Genomic DNA, 24,332 nt, shown 5'->3' with positions numbered 1-24,332 from the left:
AGAAGGGATCCCGGCTCCCGGCCAATGATAACGTTTGCACCCGATCTCGCCCGAACCGGCCCGGTTTCGTTGGCACGTCACCCAATTATTACGAGCGACGATGAGAGGATGGATGTCGTCGTCGCCGACGACGACGACGCCGAACGATAAAAGGATCATTAAGATTGATTATGAGCTTAATGGCACGACGAACGATGAATTCGTTTCCCGCGTTAGGGATGCCTAAGGAGCTAGGGATAGCTAGGGAAGTGGGGCGGCTTTGCAGGTGGATCTGGACGGTGGAGTTAACGAAGCTAATTGGGCAGCTCGGTACTAACATGTGATTACTAATGAAAATTTGTATCCCCATATCCGTTCGCTTGCCGTGTGCGAGGATCCAGGAAATTGAGGACACAATGGGGCGATCGGAAGTGCGTTTAGCGTTGCCGTTGAGCTAAGCCTTTACAAAAAATGTCTTTAAATAGATCCTTTTTTTATACTAGCCTATTGGAATCTAACCAAATTAAGAATAGGATTTTAAAACTCTAGCTTTATGGATTCTAGCTGGCCGCAAGAACGATATGGGTCAAGAAATTTGAAAGTGATGGAAAACGCCAAAAGGGGGTACATTTGGTTATCAGGGCCAGAGGTGGTCATTCGCGCGATATTATTTTCCAAAAAGCTTCCAATGCTTCTATTTCCAATTGCCTGCCCTGTAAATAGGAAATTCAAGTCATCAGGACTATTGTTTGTAAAGAGAAGCAAAATTGCCACTTTCAATATCACAAAATAATTACACACCCTATGCAGGTGTGTTACTGTCTAGTTGTGTATTTTCCTAACGATTGCCATTCAATTGTAAATTCATGAAATTCCATTTTGATTAACATGTTCGCTATGCAAATGGGCAAGTTTTTCTACACGGGGCACTGTTTTGCTAATCGATCCGCAAACAATGATAAGCATGTTATTTTACCAATTTCCAGTTTCCGGGTTTTTCCAACCAAATGCCAATTTATTTACAAATCAAACGATCTCGTTACAGATGACGGGCCGGCCACTGGAGAATTCATGGAATGTGAATGAATCTCGGCTCTCAAAACATGATTTGCATCATTCTGCATACAAATGAGCAGCGACCAGGCAAAAAGTCCACTGCTTAGACAAGCGGCAGTTTGGGGCCAGAAATGGACATCAAATTGCACGTAAATGAACATTTAGTCATGCATGCCACATTTATGCTGTATCAAATGGCCGATGTGTCGGTCGCACCACACAACCGTCATCGGCCGATCGGCACCACCCGCCCTCCGCAGCATTCCATTAGCCACTGATTATTTGCCCCATCATCGACATCATCATGGTAGTAGTCGGAGGAGATCCCCGGCCCGGACCGATCGTGCCCACGCGCGGTGATATGATTACGATCCATTAGCTTCCGCGCGGGTTACGTTGGCAGGTGGTTGCTATTTATTGCCACCTCATCTGGTCTGCGAGAGAGGGTGGTGGGGGATGGGCCAGCGGCCCCCCGATGTTGGCCCCTCGATGGGCGAGTGTGTTCCATTACAACGGCCCCGGAGGTGAGAGATTTAAAATTCTCATGATGAATGCCGGGTTATTACGGAATGTATGATGTGCCGGATATTTACTCTTCCACCCGAGTGCATGTGCTCTACAACTTTAGCACCACCACCATCACCACGGAGCCGCTTGCCTGGGGCACCTCCTCGAGTCACGTCTTGCGTTCCGCAAAGGCAAACATCTGGACGGATGTTTATTATTGTACTCAACCCGGGAACGGGAGTACCGGGATCAGGACGTCTGCCCCGGGGAGGGTGATCTAAACATCATCGTCAACCATGTTTATCGGCGCCCGTTATGAGGGTAACGGCCATAAAGTTCGGAACATGACGCCCGTCCGAGGCGTGCCTGTATGTGCGGGTATAACTCTTTGCTAATTGCTGCGAGTTTATAAATAATGTCGAAAAACTATCGCAAGACACTTTGACACACTTTTCCGCCCTCTCCGCAAGGACCCCCCCAATGATGGTGGGTGACGAAGCAAGTTCAAAGTATGCTCATTTGTGGGTATCCGGATCTTGTGATCAGAACTTTTGCGACTCCCGGCTTCAAATGCCACACCAATCATCGGGATCATATGCTCTCAGGGTCGGCGTCTGCCCCCCCTAATGGCGTGCGTGTTGAAGTGTCTGTGAACTCTATTTCCGTGAGCCCCGGCTCCGTTTCCTTCCTCGCAGCGGGGCCCATTTCCGCCGCAATAATTACGGCCAAGCGCCACGGAAGTCTGGTGGAGTAATTGAAATTTCAATATTTCCGTGCCGAGCGCGCGATGCTTTATAGGGGAGGGTGGATCCACGATGGGACCACTGGGAGGTTTTGTTTCAGTTCTTTCAATCTAACGGCCTGAGACTGGGAAGTGACCAACCAAGTAGGGTCTATAAATAAATATTCCGAGAACTGTTGAAAGTGAGCTGAGTTCCTCTAATTAGTTCAATCGAAACCGAGTACTTTTGGATCGATTGTTTTGCAAGTGTATTATTTAAGATCGAGGAACGAGAAGGAAAAAAGATCAGGCAAGGGATATTGATAGGCATTTATGTGCCATTGAAAAATAAAATATAAGCTATCTACTATTTATTTAAGACATTGCATTTTAAATGATTGATCGTTTTTGAACGAAGGATTTCGTATTAAAAATTGTAAGACTTATCCCCTTTCCAGGAGTTTGAACTTCCGGTTCCGTTTCCCGACTCCCCACTCCCGAATACCGATCGATCAGCGCAAATAAGCCATTTCGAGCCATATTAGCCACCGGATTGCCACCCTGGTGCCACCGTTGGCTGTGGTTCGTGACAAGCGATCGTTTCGAGCCATGCTGTGCTGTGCTAAACGGCGTTGCACTGAACGATGCAACGCGTTTCCTCTTCCGGTGGCCACCGGAAGACACCGACACACACACATGCACGGGAAACAATGCATGAGGTGCGGCGCCGGAGCAAATAAATATCCTTTTGCATATTTTATTCCACCACATTCGGTGGCGGTGAGTGCGGTGCTTTGGAAATGGCATCGCTGCCACCGGCGAGTTCTCGTCCTTCGACACATAAACACAGTGCGGGCCACTTGAAGACAACCCTCTTGTGTGGGTCGCTCTTTTGTGTAGCGATAGAAATACATTTATCACAACCATTTATTCTATTATCATATTTCTATGCGGCGGGCCCATCCTCGGCGCGTGACCTAGTTGGCCAAACTGCATTACATTACCGCCTTCGCCTTCGCGTTTCCTTCGGAGGAAAATCTGCAGCGTGTAGCAATCACTCTCTCTCTCGCTCCGTGAGGTGGAGTTTGCACCCTTCGCCTGTGCCAAGATTAATCTATTGTATCATTATTCCGTCCCCCGTTTTCATGGCAGCGCCCGTGCCTGGACGGAGTGCAATCTTTGGGAAGTAGCTCCTTGAAGGGTCCTTGAGTAGTGAAAGAAAAAAACACGATAACAGGAGAAAGGAGCACGAAATGCGAATGCGCCCCTCTCGGGGGCCGCGAGGTGCCAAATGCTCCTGCTTGAGCAGTGCATGATGAAGGAAGCGCGTTATTATGAGTGATGTTGATTCTGTCAAGCGGCCAGAGTCCCCGCTCCAGCATATTGCTAATGAATGATTCCATTGTTGGGAGAATGCTGTTTTTCTAGGCTAATGCGAGGGTCTTAGATTTTCTGCATATTTTTCAACGAAGATACACTTTTCTTGATCGCAGCAGCCCGTTGAATGATGCAAATGTCAAATGTTCGGTTGTTCGCCTGAGAAGATGACAACCTAATCAAAGCAAGCACTTCCTTCCAACTCGACTGAAGTGCAAAATCTTTGGTGACGGTAACTAATTAAACAGGGCTTTAAAAGATCGTTGCTGCGACTCGTTGATGCCGATTGTGCAAAACCGTGCCGACGTCGGAAAAAGTGGACCATGTCCCATTTACTCAACGTCTTACGACGACCGCACGGACACCAATCGATCGGCGGCCGTTGACAAGAAAACAAGCTCCGGATGCTGCTGGCGTCGTCGGGAGTTAACATTCTGGAAAATTCTGACCCCGGCCAAGGGCAGCAGGGCCAGCCGGGACCATAAATTCACTTAATGGATGAGCTGCAGCTGTCGCCCTTGGGGTGACGGCTTTGGCAGTGCTAATGCTTGGGTCATCTGATTCGGCTCTGCCGTTTGCCGTTCGGCTAGTCCGTCTCTCCATTTCATTATCCCTTTCAGTCCGGTTTGTGTTTCGTTTGTTTTTCGTAGCCTTTTTGAGTGTTTTTCCACCATACCGACAGTCTGAAGCCCGCTCGAATGCATAATGTTATCCCAGGGCTGAAGGTTGATTGTTTCGTTGATTCTGCCCGGCCCGGAAAGAGGGCCACAAATCAGTGCGCTCGGAACGCACTTTTTGTGGACACATTTTATGGTTTGCCACGCCACGGGAGCGATCGCGATGCTGTCCGTTCGCATCACTTTATTATGATTTTCGAATCGAATTCCGCCAGTGGCTGATTTATGTGGAGTGTCCTTGTTTTAGTTGCTTTGTGAGTGAAATATTAAAACTGTCTGTCAATCACGACTGGACGGCGTCTTTTTGTTTTGCTCGTCACTGAAGCAAGCTCGTGTTTGGGGTGGCCAATAAAATAACGGGCAGTACAAAACGGGCTCATCGCTCATATGTGGTGCTCGCAATTGCATAATTTTATGGCGATACGTGCTTGGCGATCGTTTCGCAATGACACAACACCATCATTCCCATCGTCCCGGGTGCCGGGCCGAGACAGGAACGAAAATTAGTTTCAACAAGGGACGAATTCCCGCCACCGTGAGCGATGTGGTGAGGTTTATTTAATGTGTTTTATGTTGCTGCTCCTTCGAGTGCTTAAAAAAGGAGCCCGGCCACGCGGACCGGCAAAGAGATTGGTCGGTGCCCATTTTACGTGCTAGATTTATTGCTTCAATGTTCTGCTCGGAAAGGGCTGGCCGCGAGGTGGCGACCGACCAGTGGCCACATCCGATCCGTCTTGTGCCGCGTCGTCGTGTTCCGCCGCATCGAATCGATCCGCCGGCACCGGCCTTTATTAATTTCCAAGGCGACAACAAATTGAACATAAATCGCGCGCCTTTAGTGGTTAAATAATAAACCCCCGGCCGAGTGTCGCGTGTCGGCGAAAGAAATTGGCATCCGGACGGAGCAAACATGGTTTGTCGCAACGATGTCGCAACCATTCCGCACGCCGTGGCCCGCCACAGCTCAAGTCGCCGTTGAGTGCCAACAAATTATGCTCGCGGTGAACCAGTGCGCCAACGGTGGTGACATGCGCTAACGATGCGTAAAATTCCACCCAATCAATCGGGCCGAAACCTCCACCCGGATTCTGGTCGGTGGCAACTTTTGTGGCACGTTAAGTGTGTTCGGCGAAGCGCGCGAATTGTGGGAATTAATTTACCGTTCCGTTGCACTTGCACTGTTTCGGCTTGACTGTTCGGCGAGTGGCGAAACCCAACGAGGTTGATAATTAATTAGTGTTCCGTTGATGTGTTACATTGCACGGGCGATGCACGAATTCGAAGAATCGGGCCACCGGAAAACGTAATCGGCACGTGGAGTAATACCTGAGAGGGTATTACAGGAAACTTTTATTGATTTTAACATCAATTTTTAATTCGTTTACTTGTGCTTTGTTCGGCAGTCTGCGTCAATCCCTATTAATATGTCAATATTTTTAAATTTTTCAGATTGATTTTGAATTTTATTACAATAGTCGGAAATAGTTTCGTTGAGTCGAAGGCAAGCCTATTAAAATCAAATCGGCAAACGGTGTGCGCATTTAACAGTCCCTCCAAATTGGATTCTTCCAGTCGACTTCCTGCACCACTCGATTTGAATTCCATTTCAACACCACGCGCTTGGGTCGGCGGCGAATACGAATTAGTTCGACACCTTTCGACGTGAAGAATGGCAGCCGGAACCGCCGAGCGTAGAGAGTCCTGGCAGAGTGCGAAGCAAGTTTTTGTTTGTCAAACTAGTTCTGCCGGTTTTCCAACTGCACGAAGATGCACCGGGCAGAGCGCCCTGCACAAACGTTGCATTATTGATGCACCAGGCCAGGCGGTGCGAAACTGCAGTCGGTGTTTCGAATAAATTGAATTTAACGCATGCCCTCCGCTCCGAGCCGTTCCCGGTTCCCGGCCCGCACGTTGTGTTGCTGTAGCTTAAAAGCGCAGCATGATTTAATTGTGTCGAGGCGCACACACGCGGGTTCGATTCACACGCCTTTGACGTGGCGTGGCTTTGGTGGGAAGGATGCTTCTCGGAATAACATTCGATTGAATATTAAACACCGTTCCGGAACACCGTCGCTGCGGCCCGGAATTCTAATGCTGTTAGACGACGTTTGATTCCGATCGGTTGAGTTCGGCTGTGTGTCCCGAGCTATCACGCTGCTATCGATATGTTGGTTGTTGGTAAGCACGAACCGAACCACCTGATGATGGGTCGAAGCAATTGGACTTTGATATTGTGTACTAAAATGCCGACTGTTGTAAACATCAAATTGATGTCACTTCCGGGACCTCCGTTTTAACGGACCCGGCTTTTTGGGGGTGGTGCCGTTTATGACGAATATTAAACATCACGAGCCGACTGATGGTGGATTTAAATTGCGGTCTAGTTTAACCAGCTTGAGTACTCCTGAATGGAGTCCGTGAGGCGGTATCTAAATGATTTGCCTGTTCCAAGAAAGCTACCTCCTGAAAATGGGCCAATTCTAAAACATTGGCCCCGGGCAGCACCGGCAGCCAAGAAGATGCTAGATTAGTCTAAGATTGGCCACCCGTCCCAACAGCATCGGGGTGGGGTTCCTAGGGCCGAACCCGACGAACGTGTTTATGTCTTCGTTCCGACTCGGGGGGATCGTGAACGACGATTCTAAATTTGGTAAAGAAACGAAAACAACACTCAATGGCGCCGGTTTGTTCAGCCGCAAGAGAGAAAGGTACCGAAAGGCCACAAAGCTCATGTTTCTGATCTTTACGGTGTTGGACTTTCTCGCCGGTGGGGAGCTTTAACAATCGTGCATCGTCCAAGCACGGCCCAAGCTGACCCACTCCTTGCCGTTAGATCCTTTCCCGCGTGGTGACTTCAAAGAAGTGCCCTACTGGCGTTAGTTGCTGTATTTGTTTCCACTGTTTCTTGCGCTGCCCACTACGGCCCGAAGTCCGAGCCATGCCGAACCTGGCCGTTTGTGGGGTGACCGTGAAATAATCGTATACTTTTACGACTGACAAAGTTTCCTTTTTTCGGTTCCCTCACCGTTTGCCCTGTGCCGTGCTTTTTATGAACCGGTGGTAACTGCCTGCCTGCCTGTCGAGTCCGTCCCCGACTTAGATTTCGATTCCGGAACTTCGGAACGTGAACCACAAACGTGGACCCTGGACTGGAAGTAGTTTTGCTTGTCAGCAAAATGTGGGCCCTCCCTGTTCCGAGTGAGCCCAGACCAGGATCTGGGGCTTATTTTGTGAGAAGTGCATGTCGTTCGGTTCGAGTGGAGCCACAGGACCCATAAAACATGTGCTCTTGTAACGATTTACACCGGTGAGGGGATTAGTCATTTTCTTTATCGTCCGTGTGTCCAAGAAACCATTAATCTTTGAGTTGGGCGAAGCGAAAATACTGTTAAACGAAGATACATCAGCATTTTGCACTTTCCCGTCACTTTCGAAGGTACATAATTTATAGCCATGTGCCGCCGGCCCCAGCATACATTATGCAGTTCTAACGAAAATCGAATCATGAAAGCACAACTAACCACCCGCCTTGAAGGGTCTTGCGGGGTTCACCCGTTTTTCCGACCGAAGGGTTTTGCGTGCCATTTTAGAACGGAACATAAAAATACTGGAGAATAACGTGAGCTTTCACTTAGCCGTTCGAAATCGTTTCGACTCATGCTAAATTCATACGAAACGGAGCGTGTGGCGGTACGAGTGAACCGGTAATGGGCGGCCGTTAGAATGTGAGAATTTAAAGTTTGTGCACCCGCGGTACCGTGTGGGAGACGAACCCATTCCGGTGTCCAATGCCACTGACTATCGGATCGTTTGCCGCGCCTTTGCCGGCCGTGCTTTGGGCAAGGAATGTTTGGCGTTTCGGATTCTGCAACCCACAAACCCATTTTCGTTTTCTTTTCCCCGAGAGCCAGGAAACAAATCCCACCGGAGCGGCATGGGAAAGCCATTATCCGTCACAAGGGACCGCATGAATTGGGACGTTGAGGGCAAACTCGTCATGTTGTTTGGAGAGTTGATTACTGACAGCGGCCATGGAGGTTATGTGGTATTTTGAAAGCTTTTATCGAACAATTATTGGGAATGAGTTACTTTATGTTGCAAAATTTTTGGAAAAAGAAGATGTGTTAGATGAGATGAGATGTGTTGGAGCTTAGCACGGCTCTGTGCATTCTCATAATAACAATTGAATAATAAATCATCAAAATAAAGTTGCTTAAATTAACCATTCCCTTTTCAATCGCTTTAAATTCATTCATTATCAAATTGTTTGGGTTTCATGAATCATCACGGGTATGGTATGTAAATCTACAAACTTCAATGAATAGTTTAATTGGCAAGCATGGATCCAATCGCGGCAATCAGCTAAACAACCTGAGCGTTCGCGTTTCTGGCCCAGTGGAGGTGCTAATTGATTCTTTAATCGATCGAATAAAATATTCAAAACATTTGGCTCTCGAGCTTTGAGCGGTGAGAGTGGAGCTTTAAAACGCGTCACTAATTGGCGGAACCGCATCGATTATGCACGATGCAGTGGATCGAGAGCCGGCCGACAGATCTGTTGATCTCCGTTCCGAGCGGGTGTTTCCGGTGTCGGGTGCAAACGTCGGCGTTTGGGCGGTTGGTGACACCTACCTTAGTATATACACCAGCGCTACTTAATTCGTTTTCTATCACCATCACAATAATGCCGAACATTCCCATGACGAGGGCGTAATCACTGATGCGCTTCCGCTTCTCGAACAGCGCTTTCCGCCGCCCTAACCGGTAGCCGACATTCGGTTTGTGCTTCTGGCCGGGCCCACCCTGTATCGTGCCGGGACCTTTGCAGACGCCGCCACCCAGGCCTCGCTCCTCCATGTACCTGTGGGAAGGGTCGGGAAGAAAACGAGGTCAGGGTCCTGAGGTCCTCCCGGAACCGGGGCTTATAACTCCGGTGTACTCACCTGGGATACTCTGAGTGTACGCCCACGAGCGCGATGCCGGCCTCTTCTGTGCATGCAGCCGATACTGGTTCCCGATTACCGGCGCACGGTGTCTTCATCGAGCCGGGAATCGACAACGTGGACACAGGCTTTCGGAGCTGAACGGCCACACGAGAGAGAGAGAGAGGGAGAGACCAGAATAAAAAGCGTGACAGATTAGTACGATGCGATCGGATCGGTCCCGGTGAAAGCACTTTCGTGGATCGTAAGAAGCGAGTGAAACAGGCAGGTGAGTGTGCAGGCACAAGATATCGAACGGAAGCCCCTGTGACGTTGGGACGATGGCACGAGGACACGTAAAATTACTACTTGCTTGCTGCGGTGACAAAAATTTAAAACTATCACTACAGGACTCCCCCGCAGGTAACGGAAGTAAAGCTAACGGAACTAGAACTAGAATAGCAGAGAGCGAACGGAGCTACTTCTACGGGGCTAGACAACTTTAAACGAAACACACTAGTTCATAGGCGTCTAGGATGCACAGCTGTCGGTGGTGGGGTGTGCACTCTGCAACTTAGCAACCATCGGAAATAAAAGAACAAACTTGGCCATTAAACGGGTGGCAAAAATAAAAGAACGAAAGGAAGGCCACTACACGGCCACAGCCACACATGAGTATTATATCTCGGGGACGGTTATGCTGTGTGTGACCTATGGCCGTTATCAATTTTATCTCCGACCGGAACCGATCCTGGAGCTTAACCGCAACCGGTTCAACCGTTCGACCGGTTCACGCGGTTCATGCGATGAGCCACAACCCGGAACCGGAGGGCCTTTGTACGTTGCGTTGATTTCAATTGGTACCCCTAGTGGGCCAGTTATTGCGCTGCAAGGATTGCACCGGAAGTGCGGTGTTTTATGCGTTGTCGACGTTGTTACCGGTGGGTAGTTAACGCGTGCGGTCGAAGGCGAAAAGTGAAACTGTTCGGGAGCGACCAGAGTAATTATTCACTACGATCTACTTAGCGGCTATGGGCTATGATGGTGTTGGGAAAGCTTTGGCGAATGTTTGGCGGTTGCAAGCGAAAGTGTGAAGCACATGAAGGTTGGATGAGCCAATGCCGGGGAATGCCTGTGAGTGCGCTCGAATGAGAATATGTGTTGCCCACTACAGCCTGGTCTAAGTCTAATTGTGCACACGGACGATGGGGACGATCGGAACGAGCTACGAGCAGATAGACTAGAGTGGACGCTAGTTCGGACCTGTGACCGCAATTAACTCATGCACTGGGGACTAGGGCTACGTCGTTACAAGTATCTACTGTGTGTTTTCCGGGAGTACGTAATGGCTAGCGCCCCCTGAAGATCGCTAGTGTTACAGTTAGTGTCCTGCAAATAAGGGTACGTTACATAGTTAGTGTGATTAATAACAATCGCAACCCCCCCTGATTTTAAATGCTTCACTACTTAATGAGTTTCCCAAATTGAATAAATAGTATTTAAAAGATTCCGCACCGCAACAAACTAATCAAAACCGGTCCTTCATTAATCAAAGTGAAATATGCGTGTCGTGTGGTCAACATCCGGTTCCAACGATTTAATTAACTCTCTCGCCATTCGTTAGTGAAAAGAAAAACAATCGAGCAAACACAATCAGAGGAACGGGTGGAACACGAAAAAATAATGTTGCTGTCCGGTCCGGGAAGTGATCCGCCGACAACAGGACGCTTCGACGCAGCTTCGACGATTAGGTGGCCCAAATTCTTGTCCCCAAACAATCCGAAATCCGATTCCGTAACATCGGAATTGAGTCAGCAAACGCGGAGTCAACCGCAGACTGGGGCCAAGGTAGGGCCGTTATGTCCACCGAAGATGCTGCTGCTGCTGCGCTGAATCTCGGTAAAAATAAACTGCCAACGGTGGGCCACGGCTGGCGAGTGTTCCGTTCGTGGTGTGGAATTTATATTGAAATTCCTTCGGTTAACCCGGTCCCGGCCGGTCGGGAAGAAGTGCGGGATCCCCCGGACCGGAAAATAGTGCGGAAGACAGAATGTCGGGTTCACTATCATAAAGTGACGTTGGTGTGCGTGTTCCGGTTTTCCGATGCCGGGTATTTGTCGCACCATTCTGCCACTCACACATTCTGGTTGTTTGTTTGTTGTGCGGACGATTGTTTGCATGAATTCGTTTCTGGTTGTTTGCGTTTCTGTTTTCGACTTGCTGATTAAGGGCTAGGGTCTGTGGGAAATGTAGGGTATGTTCGGTAAATTCTTGGCCAGCGGAGGAAGTGTGACGTGGCGCACCGAATCGTCCACGCATCCTCGCATCTAGCACGCAAAACAAGACTTGGCCGGAATCAATTCGTTTCCATTACGATGGTGCCGGAACGTTACAGGGACGAGGAAAACAACTTCAATTGCCATTGCAGTGGATCCTTTCGGCTCCCGGGCAGGCGTTGAAGAAGGATTCCATCATAAATGTAGCATGGCTCAAGCTTCTTCGGATGCAATCTACATACCCGGTGCCGGCACCACTGTTTGCGTCTATCCGGAACCGGGCCGGCAACAAGGAAAAGCCCTGTTCGACTCCACCCAGACGCTGTTCGGTGGTTGATGGCGCCGGTGAACGTCTCTTGATCGTCGCTCGGTGATTGTGAGCTGAGACCGAGGATACTGACGAGGATATCAAATTCAAGACCAATTTGCAGCAGCCAGCCAGGCATAAAAGGACGACGAAACAAATCTGTCACTTCCTTTTGGATGGCACAAGAGCGGAGACGCCGAATTTTAATGAATAAAACTAAGCCAGATAATAAGAAAATTTAAACCACACTCCGAGCCGACGACCCTCCTGTCTCCGTGCCTATTTACTTTAAACGCTTCGTTAGCTTCTCTCCCATCGTTTTTGTGCCCCGGCCTGCCCGCTAAGCCGTGGTCGATGTTTTGCGAAATGACATCGTCACCGTCGGGCGCTGAAGAATTGCTTTCTCATCTGCGACGTCGGGACGGCGTCGCTGTTTGCGTTGCCCGTTTGTTTGGCCGATTGTTTGTGTTTCCGAGCGGCAGGAAATTTTCGTTTCCCTTCGCCTTTTTCCGCCTCTTGGCGCTCTGCTTGGTGATGGAGATGATCATACGCTGCCATTTGTAATGCGTTTGGCGGCGCTGAAACCCCCTTAGCAGCCATCCGTCCGATCGCGGAGTGAATAAGGAGCTCGCCAGTTGGGTCACCAGTTTCCTGTTTACCAAGTAAGTAAGCAGCATGGTTGATTAATCGCGCGTCGAGTGGAGTGCTGACGAACAGCGCACCGGCAACCAGCGTGTATGAGGCGGGCCGTAGTACTCATTTTTAATTATTTTCTCGCATTCAGCACCCAGACGCCGGGGTCCATTCGAAAGACAAATTGTGCTGCGTCGTGTAAGCCCCCCTCGCCTTGCGTCTTGTGACGCTATCAAAGTCCCTCGAAGCCGACCGGAAGTCGCCCCATTTGGGCGAACGGATTGACGATGGATTCCGTTTTTAAGTTTTCTCACAAGGCGCAAGGCGAAACTGAAACGTCATCCGGACCGTCATCTCGGGTGTGTCATACGGTGAGAAACAAAAAACCGGCTTCCGGTTCGGGTACGGAGGAAATAGTGCTGATCATTTTTCATCCTATCGGTTTCCTTCAAACAAAGCCTTACCGGTGCTGGGGTGGATGGAGTTTTGGGCCGATGGTTTATGTGACACAGGACCTGTGAAGCCGGATCCGGGGCCGGGGCTCAATGGCGATGAAAGCCGCTGTAACAGAGCGTCCTGTCAGAGATCGGGAACCGGTCGATTCACCGATAATCGCCATTGATTGATACGAGGATTGTGCTGATGCTGCATCCCGCACACAATCTATCACACTGGCCGATTGGTAGCGGACACGAGCCGACCGGTTTCCGGTTTGACGCCAATGAAGATTTATGAACCGACGGCCAACGTAAGCCTGGGTTGATTTTTGGCGAATGTTTTTAGAACTCAATTCGAGAAGAACTTTACAAAAGCTCCAAAGCCGACCGTGGCGATTGGGATTTTCGTTGGGGCTAATGAGCCGTGTAGAAAGTTAGCACCCGGTTATACCAATGGGAAACCAAGTGCGGTTTTGTCCTTGATTACGCCGAGCCCGAGCGAATAGCTAGAAAAAAATAGCACGATGTTGCTGTTAATAACAATTTCGTTAAATCTGGAACGAGAAGGATCGAACTCGGCTCCCATAAGACCCGAGGTTACGCAATGGTTGCGCAAAAGACACACAGTCACCTATCAGCTAATAAAATCGATAATCTCATCAGGAACGGCTCAGGAAGCTAATAAAAGACCCGCAAAGGCGGAAAGAACAGCGAAAAAAATTGGGCAGCATTATCCGGCAGCAGAAACCGGAAAACGGTGCCGAGTGGCGAACACCGAAGGCACCATCTTATAATCCACTCGCTCATCTCATTTGGCGACCGGCGACAACGATGTCGGCAGTCGCGAGGCCTTCGCCTTCGGTGGGTGGATTTAAATTTTGCACTCTCAATCAACATAAAATTTTATTACACACCGGAAAAGGAACCGGTTCGCGGAAGACGATCGTAAAGAGATCCACGAAAAAGCTGGAGAGAGAAGGAGAGATGGTCTCGGAAAAGAAAGAATGAATAACTCGGCCGCGGAGACAGTTCGAAGCATCCCCGTTCTGTCAACTCAGCACCCGCCATTATTGTCAAGCGAAATTGAATGACGCCGTCAGTACACGCAACCTGCGCCATCGTCCTTGATGACATTTATGAATTGTCGGCTGCGTGCATTAGTGTTTGGGGAGGACGAAAAAAGTCCTCCAAAAACGAGCGAAACCATAATGGCCTGAAGATGGACCAAAAAATGGCACAAATAATGAGCCATAACGCAATTGGCGCCCGTTCGAAGTCAGCGACGGTCCGCTTGCCGAGAGCCGGCGCATAATTGTCACGATGTGTCAAGCATTAAAAAATAATAATATTTGTACTTGCCGAGCCGAGATTTGCCGAGATCCGGTCGGTAGGGTTCCCCGAAAAAGAGGCAGTTAATTTGTGTCCATGTAAACATCATAATCATAAAACCCGAGGGCGTACGATTCGCGGCTTCTTCTGGAGATGCCGGAGGGTTCGCGTTCGCGTTATTTGCTATGCAAACGACGATCGCCCATCGCATCTTTCGATTGTTGCGTGCGGTTTCGGAGCAGATAAAAACGGTGACACGGACACAATGGGCACGATTTGTTTGGGGAGAAGAAAAAATGTGAACCCCCTGAAGCCCATTGGTTCGGAGGGCTTCCGGTCCCGAACTCTCGAGCCGCCTCTCAAGAGAGCTTACGAGTTTTAATTTGCAGTAATGGCCCGCTTGTGTTGGGGTCCGCGAGCAATCATCTGCCACCACCGGCACCGGCTGCCGGTTAGCTTCCTGATGCTGTCACGTGGACCTCCAACTTCCGGTGGAACCGGTGACCCAAACAAACAACGGCGAAAAAACAGAGAAGGAATTAGCATTTTATTTGCTTCGCCGACGACGCTCGATTAAGCAGAAGATCCTCGCTCGCTGAGTATGCTTCTGCAGGACACCCGCTGTGTTGGTGTGGGCCCGCGCTTAATCTAGCGGCAATTTCCTGATAGTTCCGGTTCCGTTCCCGGCTCGCCGAGTGTATTGGATAATTAAACGTAACACCCCGGCCAACCCATTATCCCACTTACAATCCTTTGCCGGTGGCAGCATAGTTTCGGGGTCACCACCAGGCCGCCATTGACTTGGCCCTTGGCTTCGTTGGGCGCAAAATGCATAATTAAGATGCGAAGATAACGAAGTCTCAACTGGCAAACTCTCTCTCTCTGGGTTGGGTGTTACCAAAGTGTTTTATTTGCAAACGTGCTCACATACACGCGCCGAAGTTCATTAGGACGTCGAATAAATGGTGCCAGAATGGTGAAAAGTATTGCCAGAAAGTAAATCCCCCTCTTATCGTCACGCAGCACAAGAGATCATTATCAGATCAACAAACTGCTTTGTGCAGATCTTGAGAATGTCCTAGAATGAATGTGATATTTTGTGACGGAGATTATAACGCGCAGTATCTGTGCGCTTAGTGCCATCTTCTACTGGAATTTCAAGTCCACCCCGACGGGAGTCACTCAAAGAAGCTCAAGAGCATCATGGCCAGGGCGTAGATTTTTCTCAATATCTACAACAAATGGAACCACCGTCATCGTCATCAGCATCGATCAGGAAACCAGCTCGATCCGGCGTCCAGAACTCACCGACACAAACGTGACAATGTTCAGGGGCGCCATATTGGCGATGGTCATTTCGATCGCGTGCTGACTCTTGTGAAACATGATCAGGAACGTGCGCTGCTCCGAGCGATCCATCAGGTACCAGAGGCTGTCGTAGAACGAGGACTCAATTTCTTCGTTCTGCAAGAGCGAGATTCCATAGCGAAATTGGATGACTACCCGGAGTCCCGTGAAACGAACCTTGATGCTAAGAATTGTCCCCAGGAGGCAGAGCTCAAACAGTTGCGTCACGCCAGCGATGGCCAGGGTGTACATCGAAAACTGCCGGCTGAACAGACAGTGGAACAGGGCGCCCGTGAGCGTGAACACCGACGAGAACACCTGGACCCAGTTGTTGAGGTAGTAGCGCGCCTCGAGATCGTGCTCGTATCTGGAAGAGCGGGCAAAGAATTAGTCCAGCCGCACCTTGAGGCTCCCTCTTCTACTAATCTAACTCCAAGACACGCTGATGGAGCCGGGCTATCTCGAGCAGCTTCCGGCGGACCTCGGTACGCTTCTTCCCGTGCCCAACCTGCACCAGCGCACCGTTCATTTCGTCGACCGTGTTCTTCAGCACATCGGCGTACCCGGCCAGGCTGGCCACAAACAGGAGGATCACACTTTCGGAGGCGGAATATCCAGCCCAAGCCACAAACAGCAGATAGTACTGGGCGACCATGTTGAGCACAAACTGCCACGGAACGCTGGGATCCGTGAACGGGAGCAGCATGGCTACCGGGAGCACTACGTCACCGTTCATCAGATAGCACGCGATCGGGACGAGGCCGAAGACGATCACGGCCGCCGCGTACTGCGCGGAGATGAGCTTCGACACCTGACGGATCCGGTGGATGTTCTGCAACAGCGTGGCATTGTTCTTCCGGTGCTGGCCGTGCTCCCGGTGGAACTGCTCCAACCGACCGTACATGACCAAGAAGAACCGGTGGTAGCGGATCACTGTGTAGATCTTCGCCACACCCTGCACAAGGACACAAGGAGTTTATGAAGAAATCGAATGGCAAGGCGGCAGAGCTCTGACGGGGGATGCGCTGTGGACCTGAATCAGAAGTCCGTAGACGGCGGCCGACTCCATCAGCTTGATCCAGTTGGCCCAATAGTACCACACGGTGTAGGCTTCGCCGAATAAAAACGTGGACGTTCCAATCATGGCCAGATACGTGCGTACGTTGGGCCTGTAGTTGGGCGTCGTGATGTCCAGACCGAGAAAGTTGGCCCACCAGCGCAGGCAGTTGAGGTTGATGATGTACAGATCGATCGACTGAGTAAACTTCATTCTGTGGCGAACGTCCGATCCTGACTAACGAATGGCGCCGAGACCTTTGGTGCCTTTCGATAATTATGGTTCTTTGTGAAGTGATGCAAATGTTTTGCTTAATTAACATAATTGCGCTGCTAAGGACTTGTGTTGAATCTTTCATACCGGAATGGGGTTCGTTGGTGAACAAAAAGCCCCAAGAACGTATCGATTGGAAAAGTATTCTGAAGGACCGTGCTAGTATTGCAAAAAATGGACAGGAAAAGAACGGCTTTTTCTTGAGACGAGAATCGAAGCCTCTTAACAGAATTTCCCAGCAGAAAGGGATTTTGCTTCATTCTGTAAATGGGCCCGACAGTCGGTCGCAATCCTGACAGTCGGCTTAGTCAGGCGATCGAGGAGTGTCGTTTCCTTTGCGGAACGAATCGGACACGCAGCGCAGTGCCGCCAAAAGTTTGTCAAAGTTTATGACTTTGCGCAGTTCCCGGCTGCCGGCTTACGGGTGGTGAATTTATGTGGTTAAGCTAGGTGCTCGAAGGATCCAAAGTATCTGACTAGAAGTGCTCGCAATAGCAGACACCCCAGTTTTCGCACTACTCACTCTGTGACATTAGTTACGTGGTCGGGCTCAAAGTGGTATTAGGAGCTGAGAATGATAATCACAAGGTATCACAAATTTGGTTCAATGCTCTCAGCATCAGCATTTACTATGCTCACTCAGTTCACCGGCGGACCGGCGCCGTGTCACTCGTAAAGATCCGGAACCCCTTGAACCCGTCATCGATACGCAGCAATTAAGAAAATTGAAAGCATAACTCGAGCCGCTTACGGGGCTTCGTGAGTAGCATAATTTATGACAAGCCCCACCGAGCAACGGCAGAGTGAGCACTCATTTTAATTATTGGATGGCGAGACTTGGGACTCCGGGCGGGGTCTGTTTATTATCAGTATTCTTGCCATTAGGGGTTGGTGGTTGGACAAACTGGTAGGCTCAAATTCAGCACCAAACACCGGAAATTCAGAGGGCGCCATGGAACCCTCAAATTCCCAGAGCTGTGCTGTGTGAAGAGCAGCGAAAAAATCTTGCAATGGGCCAAGTTTGAATGGCTTGGAATTGGTGCGCCTGGTTCGGGAAGTGTTCCCGGAGGTCCTCGAGCTCCAGGTGATCCAGTTACATCGGACTCGTGGGCCTTATCCTTATCCGTCGGGGCGAGGCCTTCAGCTCTCTATATTACGTAAAAAGATGACGTTAAAAATATGCCACCAGAGTCGTATCTCGGTGCGACGCCGTGATAGGGTAGGGCCAACCGAGAATTGCTTGTTGGTCGGAAAATGGAGTTGCCAGGGCTTAGGAGTTATGAAACGGCCCTTACTTTGATGCTAAAATCGGAAGCAAGAAGGAAGCTAGCAACAATCTTCAGACCCGGCATCCGGTGACCCGGCATCGCAAATCCACGCGAGGTCCCGCGCCACGCCATCTCTCCGCGGGCGTGTGATGAAAAATACTGTGCTTTCGTACCCGCCACCAGGAAACCGGAACACGGATCCCGGAAGCGGTTTATGGTGCTGGTGGTGGTTTTTTTTTGTTGGAATTTAGCTCCGGCGTTTCTATTTTTCTCGCTCGCGAAAACCACGACAGCTTGTCCGTTCGTACGGAAACGCGGTTCGCTCCCGCGGTTGCGGTCAGCGTGCAGTGCAGTGGATAAGGCTTGGCATAAGGATCAGAGTAGCTCCCGGTTGCTACGAAACCGGTTAAGCGGTCGAAAGAACGAAAACCGTTTTCCAAGAAAATTGGTTCCGAATGGCACACAAACGTAAAATAACTATAATCAACTGTTCTGTCCGAAGCTAGATTTTTAACTTTATGTTGCCTGATTGTTGAACAAATCGGAACAGTTTCGGTGCGCTGCACCGGGTGATTGATTTTGCAGCATTCCGCGTTCGACAAAACCGGTTAACAAAGTACACACTGCACAACGACGGTGACTGGCAACCGATTCTCGATTTTGTAGCTCGCCAACCAGTGCCCTTGTAAACGTCAACCCATAAACTTTCACCCCATTGTCGAGCGAAATGTGCAAAGTTTTCTATTGCTTCCCGATTGTGCTCCACCATTGTGCCGTCGTCTCTTTCGGTGTGTGAGTTCGACAGGATCATAACGTGGTGTCGTGGTGTAACGCCGATCTAGCAGGAAGCGGCACATTTCCGCCATTTTACGGGGCGCATCGGTTGCAGCTCCGGAAGAAGCAGAGCAGCCTGGCGCTCGCCGGTCGACCCCAAACCGGGAGCGACTAAGTGGATTACTGAAGTGCAAATAATGGCCTGGGACTGTGTCGGCTGGCTGGTGGATTCAAGAGTCCTTAGAGAGGGAACCGGAAGAGTGCACTGTGGGCGCACCGGTCGCTGCCGGTACCATTCCGGTACCGGAACCGACTGAAGACGCGGGAGTGTGTTTGCACACCGGGTCCGGCACCAGATAAATCGGCACAAAAGCTACCCAATCAGATGGCGTCCCTCAGCCGGTAGCTGGCCACAACGGGGGAGGATAAGACCATGCTATCACCCAAAAAGGAAAAGAAGAAAGGAAACGATTCAATCTATCTAACTCATCTTTACGCCAGTCGGCCTCGGCGTTTCCCGTCTTAACGGAGCCGGAAGATATCCATGGTCCATCGTCATCACCATCATCCTCACGGTGGTTGGACAGGTCGCTAGGACTGAGGAACGTCACGAGCAGCAGCAACCGGAAAGCGAACCTACTCCAGCAGCCCGTCTACATCCGGCTGGCTCCCGGCTTTCTTCGGTCGATTGTTCCATTCGTTCTTTGTTGGGATAGACACGGACCACGGCGGCCTTCTTGGTGACAAAAAGTTTAGCAATTTAATTAGAATCATCTCCAGCAGCGGCACCGGATGAAGTCGTTGAAGGTACGTAGAGATTTGTATAAAACTAGTCTTTTTTGGGTTGCCCATTAGTGTCTTGTCTTGGGCCACCGGTAACGGTGCGGTGCTTGATAGGAGTGCCACACCCTTATCGGTATCGGGATCCAATCGGGCGCCTTGTTTTCCGTGATGATGGTTTCTTTAGGGGATGATACGCCGTCGGAAAGATCCAGCTCGGTGGCACGTGTCCCGTCGGTATTCCGGGTCGGGGAATTATTTGAGGGTGTGACATCGGGCAACATCTCCGGATGTTCTCTCGTCCGATCGATAGAAATTAATTGCCAGAGGTGTCCGTTTTTCGGGTTCCTGTGGCTGTGTTTGCGTGCAGCAATGTTGGGTCCATTGTTTTTGTGTTCTCAAGATGGCGTCGGAGCGATACCGAAGTTGAAAACCGATATTGGGATCCGGCTAATTTATGGATTTCTTAAATTACATTCTTGATTAAGAGTAGAGTTGTTGGTTTCAAATGTGACTTCAATTGTGCTTGCGTAATGAACGTTTCTTTTGACTTCCACAATATACATCAATGATATCCATTTTATGAAAAAAGTTGAAGAAATAATTTAAAAACCGCACCTAAGAATGCCTTTTGAATGAATATTACTTAGAAATAGTGGTGAGCCTCGATGATAATGCATAAACTTTAATACTTGAAATATTATTGATACATAATTGGCACATTGAACTGTTCGGCCCTTAACTTCTGCATTGCGAATTGCGGAGACTGTCCGAAGAATAGTAAACTTTAACGACTCTTGACCGAAAGAATGCTTGCTTCACAATTTATATTTTCGCTGTTCCTTCGAATGTGCACCCGACACTCGTCTCGAAAGTCACTCAATGGTGGATAAATAATAGTTTCACCAATTATGCGTTCATTCACGTAAACTATAAAAACCTTTCCCCATGAGCACCAAATGCTTATCGGACCGGACCGGCCGAAACTTTCTCCAAACTCCACTCGAGTGCGAAGTGCAACGGATTTTTATATTATTGCACGCCCCATTTCAGACCCATCATCGATTTCTAGCGAAAACTATTCGACCGCGAGTTGCGAGTGGCCACCGGGGTTCGACGTGACGATCGCTCTGTGGCCATTGCTACTCATTCCGGGCGCTTTCTCGACCATTCCGCGCCAAATCCCGATGCATTCTCGGCCAGATCGTAAATCTCGTACCAAGTCGAAAGAGAGAGAGCGACAGAGAGACTCTAAAAATTTATCTTCCATTGGTGCTCGGTGTGAAATGGGAAAAATATTTTCAAATGATTTCATCGCCATCGCTCGTTGGCGATGCTGGGAAGCGGACCCCATTTCGATTCGGTTATGTCGGCCACTCCGGGCACTTTTTTACAACCACCGGAGCTGGCTGAGAGCTGCTGCTGATAAGTTTTATTCTTTTCCCATTTGGGCCCCGCGTTGGGAAACATTCCTCCGATGCCGCCCGCCACCGGTACAATGCGCGTGGGTGAAAAGGATACGCGACCCGCGCGACGGGGCGCACGCGGCAGAATGTGACACCTCGTGCAGGCTGGTGGGGGGGGGGATCGGTTTTATCCCCAGCTAAGCGCGCGGTGAAGGGCAGTAAAGGCCACGGTGCGCGATACAAACTAAGCAGGGCCGGGCAGTAAAATGTGGAATCTCGTTATCATTCATTACAAGCGCCCCGTCATTTTCGCTCGGCCACCGCAGCTGATCGTGATGTCCTTTTTCGTGTTTCGTCGGTGGCGGTGGTGATGGTGACGGCGATGGTATGTTTCGGTATGTAAAAGGACCGCTGTTATCGTTGCTTTTAGCCGGCCCCAAAAAAAGGACGAAAGTGCAGAACTATCCTACCACTCTCTGGGCTTTCGTTCTGGGCCTTTTCGGGCCCCTCGACGAATCGGTGGTATGTGGTACATTTATTTCATTTCCAAACAACCTCCAATCCGCAATCGTCTGGCTTGGGCTCGGGGATATGTCCGGTGAGGGTTTTATGCTGCCGTCGCGTTGCTGTGGTGTTTTGTATTTGAAAAGATTGGAGCCCATAAACCGGAAGCCAGCCACCGATTCGCAGGGTGTACTCTTCGCTGGCCAAAGATAACACCCCCAAGGACCACCACGGAGCAGGAAATAAAAGCGGAAAGCTTTACAACAGGAAGAAGAGAAATGCGAGCAATGTAAGTGTGCAGCTCGTTCGCACCCTTGGGTCACGTGCCGCAAGAAGGGGCTTTCAGCTGCATTTCCATACACTCGCCAGCCAGCCCCCGGGCGAAGCATTTGAGTGTGGATTAATGCATAATTTAATGACGAAAATGGTGGCCGCCATCTCTCGGCGCACGGCTCGCTGAGAATGCAGCTCCTAGGGTTGGGTTTAGTATTTAGTTTTTTTTTCTGTGGCTCAAGCGATGGTCAAGCTTTTTCTACGGCTAAACTTGTTTATTAATTTAAGCAAATATTTCTATCACAGTTTTATTTTTTATGGTAAATGTCCCATGTGGCAAAAATTGAAGAAAGTAGTCGAAGCATCTCTCGAATCAAGTCGAATCGCTTGACCAATCATTATAACTTCAGCGTGAGGCTATTGTAATCTGAACGTTAGTTTTTTTAATGTCGTAGTAAACTAATTGAAAACAGCCGGTTCTCAGGACGCAATAACCCGTTTGAGTGTTAATATTGGTTGACCGACATGTTTGCATGACATTAAAAATGGCTTCACGATGGAACTGCAACTTTTCATAAAACTGAAACCCAACGCTCATGTCAGCCGCAATCTCTATTTACAGACCCACTGTTTACACATACAGACAGTGTAAACGAGGAAAAAGTAGCGGTCGGCGCCATAAACACAGAGAGTTCATCATTAAAATGCCTCCCGCCCGCCGAAGGACTCCTGGAGGGTTCCGGGGTCCTGTGTTTTATCTGCCTCCTGTCTGTCGGAAGCGCACGCCGTCGAACGTTAAACATGGCGGTGTAGTTTTACGATTGGCCGCGCCTTCCTGCGGGATACGAATAAAAATCACGCACTCTATAACTCACGAGGCCTGTTATTGAGAACAGTGACCCCTTTCGCCCTCCTCCCTCCTTCCCAACGGGCGTTGAGTACATAAATTTAATTTACGACCCCGGGAAGGCATTCCGGCGGTGAGCAGAAAACTGACAGCCTTGTCGACGACAACAACGGGTGCGGAACGGGTTCTAAGTGGGCAAGGATTTATGGGATCAATTGCAGCCCTCGGGGCACGACCCGCTGGACGTTTGACAAGCACTTTGAAGTTGGCCATCGCATCCTTTTTCGGGACTGGCCACTCACTTTGGAGGGGGCGGCAAACAAATAGCGAACAATTTAAAGGACACTTTTTTGGTGCATGGAATTGGGAGAAAATGGTTGTTTTCGGTGTGAATCTCATTGCACAACCTCATGAGCTGTTGACCGCAGAACAAGCCACTTTTCTTGGAGGGCTGCCGGAACACCCGCTCTCCCGGTTTGCGGTTTGCTGGTATATGCGGGTCAACTCCTGGAGTTCTGGTGTGTGTCTTGATTTAATTAAACAAAGTGTGCTCGATGGCTTTTCGGACACCCGGACCCGGGGCCAGGCACCCCGTTGGAAGTACGATACCGTGGAAATCTTATGCTGATGGGCATGGCGCGCAGCAAAACACTTTTCATTTAATTAGAAAGTTGGGCGAAAAGTTTTCACTCGGCCCGAGAGAGCCCGGGCCGACGAGGACGCCGGGGAGGAGCGACGACGTCGAGAATTTAATAAACCGCTTATCAAGCAGCGGCGGCAGCATTCTTCACGGTGATGTTTATTATTAAAATCAGTTGGCACCTCTCAGGAGGGCGCAAGATCAAACGGAAGATCGCCATTGTTCTTATGAGGACGTGTCCGACTGTGTGCGAAATAAGACGCTTCAAACGGGCGGGGGTTCATACTTTTCTCGGGTGCTGCTCCTTTTCGGGAAGTTTCGGGTTGGTCGGTTGGTGGTGCCCATCGTCCAAACTTTGATATGCGAAGGTCGCCTTGCACCGGAAGGGGTTTAATCAACAGTTTCAATATGTTTCGGGACCGACGACCCAGGCGTCAAGTGACGCGCTTGATAATTGTTTCCGGAATGTGTTTTGCTTCTCACCCAAAGGGAGAATGTTGTCAAAGTTGGCTGTGAGTGAAGCGGAAAACATTATCCGATGTGCTTCTGGCAAACAATTAGCAAAGTGTGAAACGGGCTACCAGGACCGGGGAGAAGAACCCAGAAATTGAGCTGGATATTGAGCTAAAAATAAAGTACAAAGTGGATCCATGGCACAGAAGGATGGATAATCAGTAGAAAACCACTAACCGTGGTGAGTGACTAACCTTTATGTAAGTAGTGTAACGAAAACTGAACGAAAAATGTATACATGTTGTAACCTCGTGGTTCAGTTGTTGTAAGTTTTTTATATTTTACTGAGTAAAGGGCTCTACACACTGGGAACGGAAATTTTTGAAAGTAAATTTCGGCACTTAAAGTAACGTCGAAACCACGTTTACACCGGTTGTCGGCGTTGACGACGCCAACTTCGTACTTGGAAGACGAAGTTGACAAAAATCA

The 24,332-nt window shown here is 49.6% G+C and overlaps 1 protein-coding gene across 1 annotated transcript in view; it reads right to left on the bottom strand.

Moving 5' to 3' along the window:
• The window catches only part of LOC131216022 (small conductance calcium-activated potassium channel protein), a 92,384-nt gene that overhangs the window by 31,566 nt on the left and 36,486 nt on the right, over positions 1 to 24,332 (bottom strand). Inside the window, exons 3-4 of the mRNA XM_058210423.1 lie at positions 9,261 to 9,397; positions 8,950 to 9,178 (exon numbers count right to left, since the gene is read on the bottom strand). Of these exons, the coding sequence (XP_058066406.1) occupies positions 8,950 to 9,178; positions 9,261 to 9,397 (366 nt within the window). The remainder of the gene's footprint in view (positions 1 to 8,949; positions 9,179 to 9,260; positions 9,398 to 24,332) is intronic.

Source organism: Anopheles bellator, chromosome 1 (assembly GCF_943735745.2).
Source record: "Anopheles bellator chromosome 1, idAnoBellAS_SP24_06.2, whole genome shotgun sequence".
In the NCBI taxonomy this organism is placed as follows: domain Eukaryota; kingdom Metazoa; phylum Arthropoda; class Insecta; order Diptera; family Culicidae; genus Anopheles; species Anopheles bellator.
This window is presented reverse-complemented; position numbering and strand designations above follow the sequence as displayed.